We start from the raw sequence: 17,142 nt of genomic DNA, 5'->3' as shown, positions 1-17,142 counted from the left end.
ACAATTACTTTTGTTTAATCAGTTGTGTTGGATACTTCCTTTATAGGAACATAATTAAAATGGAATCTAAGACTGTATTCTATAAAACTGCTATATTAAAAGAGTGGTATTTTTGATTAATAACATTTTTATTGCATTGCTAAGACCATCAAATCTGTAACATTAGTAGCGCAAATATATTTGAAGTGTTTAAAAAAAAAAACCCACAAAACTAAAACACTCCAGTCCTGGTGTGTTGATGCAGTAGAACACATTATAATGGCATGGTTGTCTCCATTTATTCATTTAACATGGCTTTGTGTATTTCTAGAGGATTTTTAACACTAAGTGAAACGAATTATTACTGAAAATGACCTGCAGTATCGTACTGATATTTAGTTTTTATAAATCTGCTCAAAAGTTTATTTAAATCTGTGGATGAGGTTTTGTGCTCTCCCTTCTACTTGCAGTGCAAGGAGTAGGAAATTTACTGTAGACAGCTGCTGAAGGAGTCTTAGACTGTTGATGAAATTAAAGTACCTTGTATTACTGAAACAACTTTAGGGGCTCCTGTCTTAAGTAATGGCATCCTCTTTGGTACTGTCCTGTAACCCGCCTGTGGTCCAAGAGGTGGTACAATATGCTCAGCTGGGCTGTCTGCCTGTCTAGTGCAGAGGGCTTGTTCTGGGCTCCTCAGTGGAGTGCCTTTTCACCAGTTTTCCACAGGGTCAGTTTGAAAAACAATCCCTCTGTTACCACTTGCCAACTGAGATTGCTGCATATGGCTTGTTTTGATCCATGCAGTACCCTTCCAATCCGTTATACCTTGTAGAAGCAATCAGAGATGATTTCCCTCATGATTTCTACTCAAAATGGTAGGTACAGAGCTGGGAAGAAGAGTATGTTAATACTCCTTGCAAATCTCAAAAGCAGTTGCTATTTAGGTAGTACTGTCCCAAATATTTTCAAAAAAAATAGGTGGAGGGGGGAAAGCTGGAAATCGTGTGGTTTTATGGCCTTGTAACTTAATTCCTCTAAGTACCAATTAATTATTCATAAAGATGGGCTGTCCTACATTCATGACTTCGTTTTTCCAAATCCGGAATTGACTCATAATAGTCTTGCAAGTGTGAGTTTTGAATGGAAAGTTGACAGACTTCCAAATTAATTTCCATTATCTGTGACCCACACAATGGTGGTATTCCCTGCTTTTGAATTAAAGATTTAGACTTTGATAAGCTGCTCTGCTTTCAGAGCCATTTGATCACACACACAAAAAGAGCACTGGGTCACTAACCAGTCCTTGCCAAATCCCAGCAACACACTTCAGTGTAGAATTTCCATTAAAATATTTTTCATTTGTGTCTGAATATTGGCAATACCTCGGAAAACTTTTAGTATAAAGGGTCTTTCTATTCAGATGGGGTTCTGTTTAATGCTTTATTGTAGTAGTTGACAGGTAATGATCAATGGCACTCCACAGAGTGTTTCCTGCACAGTTATGTTTCTTCGTGTTTTTTTAGTATTGTTTCTCCTAAATCTGCCCTTGTTAACAATGTGACGTGACTTTAGGTCATAGCAGTGGAGCAAACATACTTTAGCGTGGTGCTAACGGCACATTGCTGGAATGGCTGATTGATCACTGAGAACCTTTGATAGCTATGTTAAATCACCAAAAAGGTTTGTAAGCATTTTTACTCTTTGTTAAGTGTACATAGTGCCTGCTACCATAGTGCCTTCAGCTAAAATGTGTGTGGGATGAGAGGACTAGGTTGCTCACAGCCATAGTCCAACTTGTGCCTGTCCAAAGACAGCAAAAAATGCATTGCACTTCCTTGCAGGTAGGGACACTTAGCAAGAGTCTATTGATGGCACCTCAGTCAGAGGCTTGTTGGCACCCTCCCTGTAGCACAGATGCATTAGTCCGTGTCTGTGTCTTTGTTGGGGAAGGAAAAAGATAAAGTGCTGCCTGTAGTTGCTCTCAGCTCTTGCTTCGTTTCCATGTTCTGAAATGAGTGTTTAAGAAACTTTTGTGATCATTAGGGCAACTCTGTCATTCTGATAGAAGAATAGTTATCAGTCATCCTGCTTATGATGATCTTAAAAAATTAAGGCTGAAGTGCCTAAAACAAAAGAAACTGAGAGAATTAAAAAGAAAAAACTTTTTATGTTGTTATGATTATATGTTAAGAGTCTTGTGCATGGTCCTCAAATGCCTATAACTGGCAAAAATGTTTATATCCTATTTCCCAAAGCTGTCTATGGAAGGACAGGTGGTGCTTGTCTCTTCCATCGTTCTGCTTTATAATTCTGTTCTTGTTCAAGTTCCAAGCAGGCCGAACAAGGTAAGGGACTGAAATAATTGTCTTCAGATCCATGGCTTCTGCCACGATCAGTGGCTTTTATTTTTTTAAGCTTCTGCCATTAGGAAAACTTAGGAAGACTAACATACTTATCTTTTTCTAGGAGAAGCTTATTATTATTCTTTTGAAAATAAGCATAGGACTTTACTTCATGAGTATACAAGTACTTTCATTGATATTGGGTAAATTTATGTGCACGCAAATTCTCAACACGTTTTGTGTAATTTTAAGTGACCAATTTTGGGGAATGGAAAGGAACCCAACTCTTGGGTGGTTGTGTTCTCACGCCTGTTTTCAGTTGCCTATTTCAGAGAGCTGTAACTGGCTGATATCACAGTGGTGACTTTGGAAATTTAACTTTTTTTGAAGGGGATCACAGAATTCATCTTAAACAGAAAGTCCAGGAAGGTTTTCCTGAGGTCCAGTATCTGAGGGGAGGATGGTATTGTACAATTAGGCTTTTTTTTTAGAAATGATGTTCAGACTTTTGGATAGGAAGTGCCAATTAGTGCTTTTAACTACATAAAAATACTGCTCCTCCATCATCTTTTCTGAATGTATTCAGCTGTCTGTTTAAGGTATGCATAGATCTAAGAATGAGTTGCACACACTGGCTGTATCACTTAATGAAATTTACTTCATATAATGTGACTGACTTCTAAAAATATTTTAATTTAGATTAAACTCCTGAATATACTTGTCAAATGTTTTTGTAAGGCGACTAATTCATAGAAAGCTTCGGTCTTGAGTTGAAGCACTGAAATTATGTAAACATTTTTGCGGTAGCCAGATGTCGTTTAATAGCTTGATAATAATAGCTTGGTCTTCAGATGAATTTCACTTTTTTTTTTCTTGAACACGTAACATATGTGGAATAGTCAGCAAATATGAATTTTATCAATCAGATATAGTTTGACATTTTTAACACTTTTTAAACTTTACAAAGACCTGTTTACCATATGGTGTAAGTGGGTGTGCAGGAAACAGCACTGTTTCATGAAGTCTGAATGTACTGTACTGCTTTTCCATGAACCGAGCATGAACGTTTCCTTTTAATGGGTGTGCTGAAGGCAAGTCTTTGAAGCATGGGTGTATAACTTTGGCCAGTAACATTTATGTTTGTGTGCTTCTGTAGGTGACTGTTTTAAAATCACTTAATCCTTTAGCTTTTCTTGTTTTTATTTGACTTTATTCACAAAAGTTTGTTCTGCATTAATGTTGCAATATGTGAAAGAAGTAACAGAAAAGCAGAATTTATACTTTTATTTTCATTGTTGCAGTAGACAGTTGTTATTATTGTGGTCCCAAGTATCCTGTTTCCTGTTTATATTCTACGTCTTTTGAAGATGCTGCAGAGTTTCAAGGCAATTCCATGATCCTTGAACTGAAGTCCTGTATATCATTAAATTGAATTGGTCATGATAGTTTCTTCAGAGATAGGGTCGTTGCAGCTTTCAGTGACTTGAAGATATTGATTCCAAATACTGTTCTGGCTTATTTGCATACAGTTATGGTTTAATTCAGTTAGCATTTCACGCAAGGATGAGAGTGCAGCCCTTAATGCTCTGTTGTGCAGTACCTCGAATATACATTGGACTAGTGTTACTTAGAGCATGGAACTTGCCACTTAGTGCAAACTAGCAACTTGTGCTTGCTCCTTTTGCAGACAAAAGCTTCTGCTTCTGTTCCAACAGCCACTTAAAAGTAGATAAGTACTCGACGATAACTGCTTTTCAAATGACAACTTAAAGCATCGTTTAAATGCCAAAAGGACACAGTTTTCCAAGATTAAAGTGTTCGTACATATATTCATAAATGTTTAACACATCCTATCTAGACACAGTTTTTAGCTAATTGCTAACATGCCTCTTTTATTTAGTCTCCTACTTATCAGTAGCTTAATTAGTTTTTAAACAAAGTTCAGGTAAGGAAAAAAAATTGATCCACAACTAAAACGTCTCTTCTTTTTTTAACTTAATTTCTCAATATTTAATGCCTGGCAGATTCTTCGACAATAGCAATACCTTTTTCTTTCTTAGTGTGGGCTATAATAGCTGCTTTTTAAAAAAAGTGTCTTAAACAGCATCTGATAGTTAGGACACGTTTGTAATCCATGCAACTATGTAATATCACAGACTGCAGTTCCAAAAGAAAAAAAAAAAAAAAAAATATATATATATATAAAAAAATAGACTGCTTAGCATGTGAGCTTCATGGTATAAAGATTTTAGTTTTAGAATATTACTTAAAACTGTACAAGTTTTCTGCTCTTTTTGAAAAATAACATCCTTATTAATGTCCTCTTAAGCCCAAGGCAGGAAGAAGAAAATTCAGCTAAAAATGCGTGTAAATCTGCAACATTGCCAAGAGAGTGTTTGCAATGTTACAGCCGCCCGGCACCAGCACTCAGGAAGTCATGACTGTTATGCCACCCAGTCTCTTTTCATATATAACCTACTTAATCCTGAGAAGGGTGAATTGAAGACTAGTAATAATGCATCTCCAGGTCTTTCTCCCACTATCCTTGTCTCCAGACTAACACTCTGCAATGGTCACTGATCCTTTATCAGCACTTCCTCTGCTCCCCTGCTGATAAAGTGTCATAATGCAAAAATCAACCTCCAGATTGTCAGCCCTGGGCAGAGGCACTCTGGTTTACCAGTTTAAATAGAAACTGCTATACTTCTCACCAGGAAAGAAACAACTCACTCCTGTCTGTCTTGAAGGACATTACAAAACCTAGTGGCCTCAATCCAAAAATCACAAATCCAACTGTGAATACTTCTCTTTTGTGGGAGGGTTTATATAGCAAAGTTTGTGCATAAGTCTCTTTCTTTCCACACATGCCCTTACTTTGAGCATCTCTTGAAGTCCTTCTCACCAAGTGTCAGTGTTTGATAGCTGAAATATTTAGCTAAATGTACATACTGAAACGGAATCCAAAAAGAAATGGAAAATAATTTAACTCCTTACAAGTCTATTTATTAATCAAAATTTTTTGTAAATTTATTTTTGTATTAAGGGATTCTATTTACTATTGTCTTGTAAGATCCTTTGTCTATATTCTATCACTATTTTTGCTTAATTTAAAAGAATCTTCTTTTATGTGCAGTTTTCTTCAAGTGGAGATGGTCTTAGTACTAGTACTGCAGGGAGATTGGACTCACTTAAAGGCTTTCTGAGCTGGAAGGTTTTTAGGAAGCTGTAGACTACCTTGAATTTCTTATTAAAAGTACATAATTTCACAAACATAATCTAAAATAACTCTTTCCTATATGGTGTCAAGGGCACTGTTTATCTAAATACAGTATTCAAGACTAAGTAACTTGCTGGGATATGAGTTCTTGTTAAGTGATCTTGTCAGTAATGTTTGTTGTCGAAGTTACTTAACATTAAGCATAAGCTTCAATGCTTGATTTTGTTCATTAAAGATTTTTTTTAAAATATTTGTGCTTAGAAAGTAGGTTCAGCTATTACTACTTTTGCAGTATTTTACAATAGAATTACGAGAAAAAGAAAGGCCTGTAGGATAAAAATAGATTGAGATAAAATTAAAGCACAAATGAAAACCGACAGCTCAACATCTCATCTCCATACAGGTATTATATAAGTAGGTGATCTGCATGGTGATAGCTCCTTCCACACTGAGGAATGCGTTTTAGCAGCAGCACTATGCATGTTTGGATTTAGATCCTTTGAAGATTATGCCTTCTGTTGCTGTTCTTGTTGATTCTGGAACTAAATGCAATATACAGTAATGTGTGCCTTGCAGTTTCCATGATTTCAGATGACGAATAACATTCTGTTTGGGGATGTGTGCTAATGCCCTTTTTATTTCTGTTGTCTGTTCTCATGTATATACTTTATTCTCCTAGTTGGCAACTACTTTCAGCTTCTATTCATTGTAATTTTTAAAAATCGGTGGAAACTGGATGAACTCCATCTACTCAGAAGTTCAGAAAATCAGGCCCAAATGGAAAATTTTCTGTAAAATGTTATTGCTAAATAGCAAATTTTGAAAGGCCAAGTATTGTTTGAATTTTAAAGCTAAACTTCATGAGCTGAATTCAGAAATATAATTTCCTCCCTCTCTCCCCCTGCCCCGCCTTTGATTTTCTTAGGTTTCTGAAGCACTCTTAAGACTGCAGGCACTTAGGGACTTTAAGCACTTAATTTTGTTACCAAAACAGAAAATAATTTCACTATAGCAAGGCTTAGTGCTAAGTAAGCAAGGCTTTGCTATAGTATCATCTTTAAAACTGAAGTTTAGTATCCCATATAAAAACTTCTCAAGATTAAATTAGCTTTCTTCTAGTTTTGTCCAGCTTTCTTAAAGCCTATTTTTTAAACAGTTCAGTGTGTAAAGAAGTATAATTTAAACTGCTTTAAGGTACAGACTGTCAGAACTAAGAAATCAAATTGCTCTGATTACTCACTCAAATTGCTCCTTGGTTTGAGAATTTAATTGATGTCTCATGTGCCCATGTGTGTCAAGTAAAATTACTAATAATCCAAAAAGCCTCCATGAGAGGCTTCTATGTGTTTGGAGAAATCTCGGCTTAAAGCAAAATGCGTTTGCTCTTTTGACGTACTGTGTGTTTTATAGCATAGAGAATGGGGGAAGAATTGTCGAAGTAAGTGACCCTCTTGAATGTCTTTATGAAGTTTGACAGTGTTTGACTTACCAATGAAGTATAACTTCTGTCAAGGAGCCCTGTTAATAATTTGTAGTTAAAATATTCTTCTTGGTTACTTTAAGATAGAATTTTATAGCTCTTTTATATTTTGCTCATACAAAGAACTATAGAACTTTTACAGTATGAATGTTTAGGAGCTTTTTGGTAAAGACGAAAATAATGACTGATATCTTTCCTTTTTGCACTTTGTTCTGAATTTTGTTTGTCTACATTATATAACATCAATATACAACTGATCAGAGGCATACAAACTACTAGCCCATTTTTTTCTAATTAGATTTTTTTTGTTTCGCCACATCTTAATAAAAATTCATATTTTGGTACAGGTCATATTGTATATAATACATACAATCTTATGTACTGTAATGAATCAAGTGTGACGTTATAAACTGCCTTTCTTCAGTACAGTTGTTCGAACTCACAAGCTTTGCTTTTTTTACATCTGACACTGAAAAGTCTCTTCTGTATGAAATACGTTTGGGTTTTTTTTTGCCAGATTGTCACAAATTACTCCACTTGTCAAGAATACTCAGACAAGCCCAATGTACACACAGTTCCTGACTACGTTGCTGGAAGAACTGCATTTCAGAAATGAAGATCTGGAAAGTTTAACAAGAATATTTAGAAAGGACTGCCTACTTGAATGGTCAGTCAATTTTAAGCTATTTTGCATGTCATAAAACTAAGCCAGTTAACAATAGTTTTAATTTTCAGTATTTTATAAGTATGCACAGTAACTAAAGATCGTATCAGCCAGAGTACAAAATGTGTAAAGTACATTTTAAAGTAAAGAAATATATGTGGTATGGAAATGAGTGTCATCATTTTGTCACTTACAGTAAATGCCAGCTGCTTACTTATCACTTTAATCTTTTATGAATATATAGTTGGTTTACTGCAATTTTGGGAGGAATTTTTACTCAAGTTCTACTACAATTTATAAAAAAAATTCTGTGTGGCTACGATGGCTAAGTCTCAGCAGGGTGTTTTTTATTATTAAAATGAAATTGTTATGTTCAGTCTTTGTGATATAAAATTGAGCTAAAAGCCATGTATTTTTTGCATAATACTGAGATTACATTTTGCATTCTGGGTAGGCTGAAAAAGTTAAGAGCAAATACCTTATTTATGCTGACCATATTCAACTGATTAATGCTATATTCATTGATAGTATTTAGGTAAGTAATTAGTGTACTAACATTACTGATCTCAGTCCTTTGTTCCCCACAGAATAAGGTGATCATCTTAACATATCCTACTATCTGAAATCGTGGCACAGAGAAAAAAGAACACCTTCAATTGTTGGAACTTTTTTTAAATGAAAAATGAAATTTGGTATTAATTGTACTTCTTGCACTTCTGCTTTTTTATTTCCTTCCTATGAATAAGAATTTTGAAGTCTTGTGGAGAAGCAGATTGTAACAGCAGTTGTTCAAGGTATGCATGAAGACTAGTTGAAATGTGGAACATCTGAGAACTGTCTATTTAAAAGCAGTAGAATGGAGTTTGGATTGGTTTGGGTTTTTCTTGCTTTGGAAATTTTCAGCCAAAATTTGTCTACAGGAACTGGGGAAAGAGAGGGGGGAAAAAAGAAGCATATTAGCTTGGAGTGTTAAGAACACTGCTGCTGCTATTTTTCCAGTTGACCCAAGTCACAGAGCAGTAATCTTTAAGAACGATGACAACAGTACACAGAGATGTCTGATCTATAGTCTGTTTATCTTGCTACTTCTAAGAAAAGAGGTGGTCTTTGAACTTGTGTAGAAGTTATTTTTAACAGCCTCTAATTGTTACTAATTTGGACTTTAAAATATATTTTAATAACTAAAAAACTTAATTTGTGGCTTTCAGTAATCATTTCATTTAAGAGAGTTTTGTTCTTTAGACTGTGTTTAGACTTGCTTCTGTCACTAACTGATTATAAAATGTCATTTAAAACTAATCCACTAGTAATTCTTAATGATTTCATAATATGGTTTATTGCATAGTTCTCAGTTCATAGGACATTGTCCTTTGAGAGACTTGAGAAGAAAGTTGTAACTGACAGTGCTTAGTCTGCAGCAAATGCCAGCACTAGTTAAGGCTGATGCAAGACTTACCAGGCCTGCTACATAGCAACTCCATTTAAAAAACAGAGTTTATGCCTGTGTTTTGTTTCTGTAATTGGACACCAAAAGGGAGCTCTGCACATAATGAGTTTATTGCTGTGTAGTTCCTTTATGATAATCAGGATAAATATGTTGATTGCCCCTGACACAGAAGCTTGTGCAGCTTCTCCCTGGAAGCTTCATTGTGTGGCAGAGTTTATTTAGGTGATGCCTGACTTTTCCTGACTTACTTTGTAATGGGAAGTTATGTTCAGTATTGTAAAAGCAACAGTTTAGAATGAGGAAAACCTTTAATACAGAGTTAAAGCTATGCATTTTTCTAAGTATGCAATAGGAAAAAAATACCCATCGTGATCAGAGTGTGTCTGATGTCAAATTCATAGGAATGCATGATGTAATCTGCATAGAAGGTACATTGGTTTTGTACCACGATGGAAAACTTTTTACTTGATACATATGCAAAGAAGGGACAAGACCTCAGCAAAAGATAAGCTTGTAGAAGACTGAGTAATGGGTATGATAACTCTGAGCAAAACTTAAACCTTGTATTTAACTTCCAAAATCAGAAGCAGATAGGTATAAATCCATTTCTATTTTTAGCTAGCACTTCACTGTAGATTCTGAGCGAGCCATTGTTCTGTTCCATGTATGTTTACCTTGGGGCATAAAGATTACAACTACCCTATGACAAGGCTGCTATACGGAGTACACCTAGAAGGCATTACAAATGTACATCATAGTGGGAATATGACTGTTTCATTAGGTTCGGTGGCTCTCATTTGGAAAGTTCTTACACTTCCTGTCAGTTTAATGGTGTGATTTTTTTGTTAGTTATTTTTAGGCTTGGTCTTCAGCACTTACTGTGTCGGAAGCGTATGATCTTGTAATAAGAGTTAGTAGGTCACAGGCCCAAAGAGCTCTTTATCAGGGTTCACTGTAGCTGCTTTTACTGTCTGCCTCAGCAGCTCAAGAAAGTAAGCTTCCAGGATTTTTGCATCTCCTCCTTGGCTGCTATGTAGTAAGGTCACGCATTCTTTTCCTTGCCCTAAGAGAACAGAATAAACTTTCTCCTTCCATGACCTTCTTCACCAGTCCAGACGCAAGACTTCTATAATATGCTGGAAATGCCCTGAAGGGATATTCTTCACTTACCTTTAACAATTTCTTCTCCCTTAAATGTGTGTAAAACACATGTGAATAAATGCAGAAAGTATACATGTACACATTACTTTTGTGTAGGAGAAAGGCTGTAGACTCATCTCAAAAGGATCTTTCATACTATCAGCCATAACTGGTTGTACAAAGAGCACAACTCAAGCACCAAAAATTACGTTCATCTGTGTAGTTTTCTTATGAACATGTTTTGTAACAGCTTAACTGCTTAGAAATGTTCAAATCTAGACCTCATTTATGAGCTTAAAGCTAATTTCTGCCACAGCTATCTGTCCTTTAACAGACTTTACTCTTTCTCAGCTCACTCCCCCCACCCCTTCTCATTTTGGTTATGTATGCAGGCAGATTGTTTCCTTGTGGCCTTGCTGCTGTGCTTAGTGTTTTTCCTTCCTATGTTAGCTGAGCAGATGAGAACAGCTGAGACTCGATTCAGTGGTGGGTTTGAGCCTTAGCTCAGATACGCTAAATTTTAGTGACTTAATTTGTGAGCTGCAGGCACGTAGGGACATTATGGCTCTGGGGCTTAGGGTAGATGGGACATAAGCCTCTATTTCTGAACAGCTTTATGAAAGGAGCATGCGCTTGGTAAAGCCATCAGCTGCTTAGATCATCAGGATCATAAAGTCATAGAAAGCCATTGCCAAGGCTGTGTAAAGCATCCAAGCCTGTCTGGCAGTGGATCTGTAGTAGGGCAAATATGGTATGATGTGTTTCTTTTAATAGCCGGGGGGGGAAATAGAAACAGTTTAGTTTAAAGCAAAGCCTGCTTCATGCTGTTGCAGCTTCTCAGCATCAAAGGAGGAATGTGTGACATACACCTGCATAGTGCAGATACGGATTTCTTACCAAGTTTTCTATAGATGTAATGAAGTAATCTCAGGAAGAGAACAGTGTTAATAAAACCACATATACAGAGAGAGTCAAATTGTTCAGTTATGCAGAGCAGTCTTTGTGCTGGCCAAAGAGGATAGAAGAAAAGCTTTTGTGTCTATTTTCACACCAAAGTTCAGTTAGCAGTCCTGTAAATACTGTCGGTTTAAGTACTGCACTCTGTAATACTGAATTTCCTAGTGCAGAGCCCTTCACTGCTGCTGTACGTACATGAGATACATCTGGGGCCCCAAAGGCTGTGTCCACACAACACACAGAAGATTCACCTGTATTTTCACTCTTCAGTCTCAGTGAGGAGTTTAAAAGCAAGGCATCTGTTGTGGTTTTGAGGAGAAATAATGGTCCTGTGAATCTTGGTGTTGAACCTGCATGTCCTACCCTTCTCCCCCTAGTTTGAGAGAATCTGGACTCCACAAAATGCAAGAGGGGATGAGCAGCTCAGCAGGACATTAAGTCTCAGCTGACCTTTTAACTGCTGGAGAGAAAAGGACTAACATCAGAGAGAAGAAAAAGGAAGAGAGAAGGGAAAAGCGGTATTCACACCTTCTAAATTTAGGCATCCAACCTTGGGTACCTGCCTGTCTATTTGCTTCAGAGAGAACTGATGCTCTTAAATTTAGGTTCTCCAGATCATACATTAGTGCAGTGTATGAAGTAGGTGGTGTTAATGCCTCTGCTCCCTGGTGGCAGAAAGCAAGCAGGTAAGTCAGCTGAGAACTTTGACCATAGTGGACTGGCTCTCCCTGGAGTAATTTATTTAGTAATAAAGCATGGCACAAAACTGAATGGGGATCTGCCACTGCAAAGTGGGAAGTTTCCAAGCAATCTGATCCTATTTTTTGGTTATTTTGATGGCTACTACTTCACACAGAATTTTTTCTTAACCTGTAAGAGTTAAAACCAAAAGAATTAAAGTGAGTGTCTTCAGGAAAAAAATAAAATGCCAGTGTGTTGAAAGTATGTCCAGGAGGTTACACTCTAATTCTACAATTTGCCTCTAAGCTTTCCCTACTTACTGTTTATTTCTGCAATTGCTTACGACCACCCAGTACTGTGGGTGGGGTTTAGCTTGATCTCACTGGGGTAGCAGGTAATGCTGAACTGTCATTTCCAATGAGCATTAAATATTGAAAACACAGAAGCAGCCTCTCTTTGGCAAGTCTTAAGTTTCCATAAGCAGCAGATGGTATACAAGGCAGGGCTAGGCACCTATAAAGACCTCTGTTGCTCAACTGCATATCTCTACCACCTGACAGCCAGTCGTCCTCTGATTAGAGTCAGAGGAAGTGGGTGTGCCTGCCATTAGCAAAGGCAGAAAGCAATACTGCTAGAGACTTTTCCTCTTGTGAGCTTTCTTTGTGTGACTCTTCATCTTAGAACCACTTCTCTGCACAGACTGCAGACTGTGCTTTGGGAGACGGGCTGCCTGAAAGATGCTGTAGAACGTGAACTGTGGCATTTGTGGTGCTAAACAGGATTTGGTGAGGTGGGGGGAGAGAGCTGGAAACCTATGTCTTCAAGTAGCTCTCCTTTGAGCGCTCTGGTTTCAAATAGCAAGTGAAAGCATAAATTGCCTCAGTAGCTGATCTGGACATGTGTGATAAATGTTGGTCATTCCCCCTTGGTTGCTTGCAGCTGGCAAGGCAACCTGGAGTTCTGAAAAAATAGACAAGACTAGCCAAAAAGAGTAATAATTAGCAAGAAGAAAGGTGAGAAACAAGCACAAGCCTTTTTAAACTGTTCTTGACCTGGAAAATGGGCAATATTGTCAGATACTTTTTGGGCATTGTCCTCAAAATAGTCTCCTCAGTACAGCATCATGTTTGAGGCAGCATTAACAGTAGTGGCAGAGCTACAAAGGCCACCAGCTTCCTGACCAGCGTTTCTGAGATCTGTGAGCCAGGTTTATCTTCCCACTGACTTTGCCACCATAGTTGAATGTGCAGACTTAAGTCCTAGACTTAGGAAGGCTTATCAATCAGAATAATACAGTAGGTGTGGCCCCTGTGACACTTCAGATGTCCACCTCTTTGTTGGTTTTACTGTGCTATCCTGCAGTCACCCCAAGACAACAGTTCCCTAATGAGTCCCTTCTCCAAGAACAGACTAGAGCTGACACATTGGTGATCGTAAGGCAGTTGCATCTTGCCACTACGAAAACTCACCCTTTAGAATCAGTCCCCAGGATGCTTTGGTAGCCTGTACTTTAAAGGCAAAGTCTTTAGAACGTTCTTGCACGCTGTGATTACCAGCAGAAGCTGCATGCAAAGATCAGAGGACAAAGCCAGTGGGACTACTGACTGGTACATCCTGCATCATTGCAAGCCACATCAAATCAATGCCATTTCTGGCACTTTTTAGCCTCTTAAATTTTATGGGGTACGTAACTGAATTGAACACTTAGTGGGACAGCAGCAGATTCTTGGAGAGTCCTACAGTTTGGTTAGAATGTCATTAGTATGGAGAGTTAAAGGACTTTGGATACAGCTTTAATAAGCTGCAAACACTTAGATCAGGATTTACATCATAAATCCTGCCTTTCTGTTCTACTCAAATGGGAGTGTCTACAAATCGGGTTAATATAGCTTACAGTACAGTAGTTAAGTAACAAAGATGATCATAATTGGTAGTATTATCTAAGAAGCCAGAACAACCCTGCTTGCAGCTGCCAGCTAAGATCTGACTCATCTAAGGTATTTTACAGCAACCAATATGTTAGGCATGTCTATCTATCTCACCTATTACGCAAAAAAATGATAACATTTCCTAATCAGGATTTGCCACTGAGGAGGATTTTCCATAAATATCTCAGTATTGCAAGCGCTCTTCACAGTCAGGAGAAGGCCTTTTGCAGACACTTCCAATTTGTTAATTTAACAGATAGAGAATAAATGGCTACAAATCTGTGGCTAGTACTGATTCAGCAAGGCTGGCTGTAGTTCAAAGTATAGGCATGTTACTTTGGCAGTTGACATGTTACAACATCACTTACGCATTCTGTGTTAGAAGGTAACTTCAGATACCTGCACTTGTCCAAAAAACCCTGGGTGTTTCAAGTTGAAGACGTAGTCTCGAAGCAGGAATGACCATGTGAGACATTAAAAATACTTCACTGAGACGGTACAAGCAAAGTGTATTGGTATAGTATATTTACCTGCGTAGCCAGAAAAGAGAGGGTGAGTTCATATCAGTATGGAAGAGAAAGATTAAAAATTAAGTTTGAAAATAATATGGTCTTTTGATAACAATGCAGTTGGTTAAGCTAGAATAATTATTGCATTTTAACAAAGGCAGACACCACTGTGAACCCTGTGTTGGCTGTTGATTTTTGAGCAAGTGTTACATCCAGTTCACTTTTACAGAGAAACCTGCCTAAGCCTACCCTCCTCTGCAATCTGACTTCAGTTCTTCTTGCATAAAGACTGGTTAAATGTCCGTCAGCCTTAACTGTTCCTAGGCTATTGCTGCAGTATCCTACTCTAAAGGAGTAATATGTGGGGGTGAAGCTGCAGTCCAACACTCCCTTCTGTTCTCAAAAGGGCAGTAGTTTTACTGCTTAAAGTTGTGATGACAAAGCTCCTGTTGATGCAAATGAGAGCAAACTGTTGTCTTGGTAATTATATACCTTGTTTAGGAATCACAATCTCTCATTTTTTGAAGAGAAGCCCTTCACTTAAAAGCTTTGTTGAATACATTCTTTTTTTTCTGAACTGTGGGCTCTCACTGAACACAAAAAAAATAAAAAGCGAAGTAGATGTTTCTGCTGCTTAAGATCCTTGGCTTATCATAAAATTTCACAACTAGAAATATAGTTAGAGTATTTCTTCCTTATTAATTTCTCCAGAGGGCATCTGAAAACTTGGAAAATAAGTTATTTTACAGACACTACATTAGCCCTCAGCAGCTCTGGGTCAAATACATGTCGTCCCTGCTAACTAGTCATTTCTAAGATCCTCCCAAGCTCTGCTTTTTTGTACGATGAACATCTGATGCTTCTTGTTTTTCTTCTATAACCACAGATGTGCCCTCTTCAAAAAACTCACAATCTCAAAATACTAAACTGACAAGCTGAGTGTCAAACCACACACCCCAAGCAGCAAGCAGTGCTGAAGAAAAACAGAATCACGCTTGAAGAAAAACAGAAGAAATCACACAAACTGTTTCCAAAGAACGAATCTGAAATGTTTTCAACACAGTGCAGGCGTTTTTTCTTAAGAACGCAAATGCCATTTGATGCTTTTAGTTTTCATGGTCCCTTAGTGTATAACCCGAGGCTGCTCTCAGAAAGAAGAGATTAATTTGAACAACACTTTGCATTTGCTTGTTGAGTTTTTTATCTCTTTGAGCTAAACTGGATCCTTGCTATGGGACCAAGATGGGTCTCCTTGTTTGCCGAAGAGCAGCACCAGTGTTCCTGCGCTAGCTGAGTTACACACTAGGGTAAGCGAGGCCTCTTCACTGGGGACGTGTGGTTTGTGCACACCACGGAGCCTCTCTGCATCAGAGCCCCCGTGTGTTGCTCACCGAGAGTGCGCTGGGGAGCTGGACCGGAGCCGAGCAAAGCTCCCGTCGTGAGCAAGCAGGCCCATAGCTACAGACTTGCTGTAGCAGGTCCCTACATTACAGAAGGCTGTTTGAGCATAGGGGAGTGATTTGTCCAGGTCTTCAGGGGCAGGCAATAGCAGGAGCCACAGCTCTTTGAGGTGTAGTGCCTATCTGCAGGGCATCCCTCCTCCCACTGCAGGGTTGATGCGGGACGAGATTTGGTCCACAATGCTGTAGTGCTCAGGTGCCAAATATTTATAATTCGGCTTGGCAGTAATGCTATGATATGGCCTCATGATACTGTCCTGCAAAGAATGACATGTAGAAGGGGTCATTTTCATGCTGAAAAAATACGTAAGACCAGCTAGCTTGTTTCTTAATTAAACTTTCAAGCACACTTCACACTTTGCAGCATGCTGTCACCTTATCTCTACAGTTCAAAATTTGTCATAGCATTAAAAAAATGAACACCTAAAATTTAAAAGCATAGCTACAAATGTGTATTTGGCTGCCTTAAGGCTCTCTGTCAATATGCAACTGTAAGATAATGCTGTTGTGCAGGTTTCACTGAAAGAAACATCATTTTTTTAATCTGATGATTCAAAGGTGAAACATTGACCTCTAGTATGTACTTGATTGCTGATCTTCTGTAAAGATCTGTGTAAGAGTAATGCTGGATTCTGATTACATCATTTGTATTTTAAGGGTTTGAGTCAAAAGCTGGATTTTTTTTTTCCCTAGTTCATCTCTATCTGATAACTTTGAATACAAGAGAGATGATGCTGGAGGCAAAGCAGATAAAGTCACCAGTACTAAGAAGCATGTGTGTTGGAGGCGGGGGGGGGGGGGAGCACAACAGCATAGATACATATCTTCACATCCCTATTTCCTTTACAAACGGAGGAAGGAAGTTCCCTGCAGGTTAGCCCAGGTATCCGCTCTCATAGCCTGAGAGCTAGCAAAGTACATTTTCCAAGAGCCACAGGTTTTTTAAAATATTGAATTCACTATTTCACAGATAATACTGGCTTCATCAAGTTTTTGTATACCTAGCACTATTGAAAGCCTTTTAGTAAAAACTCACAACTGGGTATCACAGCCATCAGAGTTCGAGTCACCCCACCCTTTTTCCTTTCTCTGCTCTGTTCCTGTCTCTTCTCTTTTCTTCCAAACCTTTCCTATTCTACCCATCCCCATGCCTGGCCATTCCTTTCCTTTACCCCTTCAGTAATTCCAACAGCCAGTGCTCATCCTCCTGCCTGCTCCCTGGCTGCCCCTGTAAAGCTCCCACCCAACAGTTGTTTCCACACAGGAGACCCCCTGGGCTTCCCACCCCTCACACTGGCTCCCTGAACCCTGCAAAGGGAAGGGATGGCGCTGCCTGGC

General features: G+C 38.3%; 1 protein-coding gene across 2 annotated transcripts in view; it reads left to right on the top strand.

The window, feature by feature from the left end:
• The window catches only part of RPAP2 (RNA polymerase II associated protein 2), a 50,398-nt gene extending 33,776 nt beyond the window's left edge, over nucleotides 1–16,622 (top strand). The window contains exons 12-14 of one of the 2 annotated variants that reach the window (XR_011048610.1): nucleotides 7,536–7,685; nucleotides 8,270–8,476; nucleotides 15,231–16,622. Coding sequence is in view for 1 of the 2 variants with exons in the window: in XM_068405842.1 (XP_068261943.1) it covers nucleotides 7,536–7,685; nucleotide 8,270 (151 nt within the window). In the remaining variant the exon portion in view is untranslated. Of the gene's footprint in view, nucleotides 1–7,535; nucleotides 7,686–8,269; nucleotides 8,876–15,230 lie in introns of those variants that run through there. The other variant, XM_068405842.1, reaches the window with a different exon arrangement.
• Nucleotides 16,623–17,142: the final 520 nt, after the last annotated feature.

The sequence above is a fragment of the Nyctibius grandis genome, chromosome 8 (assembly GCF_013368605.1).
Source record: "Nyctibius grandis isolate bNycGra1 chromosome 8, bNycGra1.pri, whole genome shotgun sequence".
NCBI classification, from domain to species: domain Eukaryota; kingdom Metazoa; phylum Chordata; class Aves; order Nyctibiiformes; family Nyctibiidae; genus Nyctibius; species Nyctibius grandis.
This window is presented reverse-complemented; position numbering and strand designations above follow the sequence as displayed.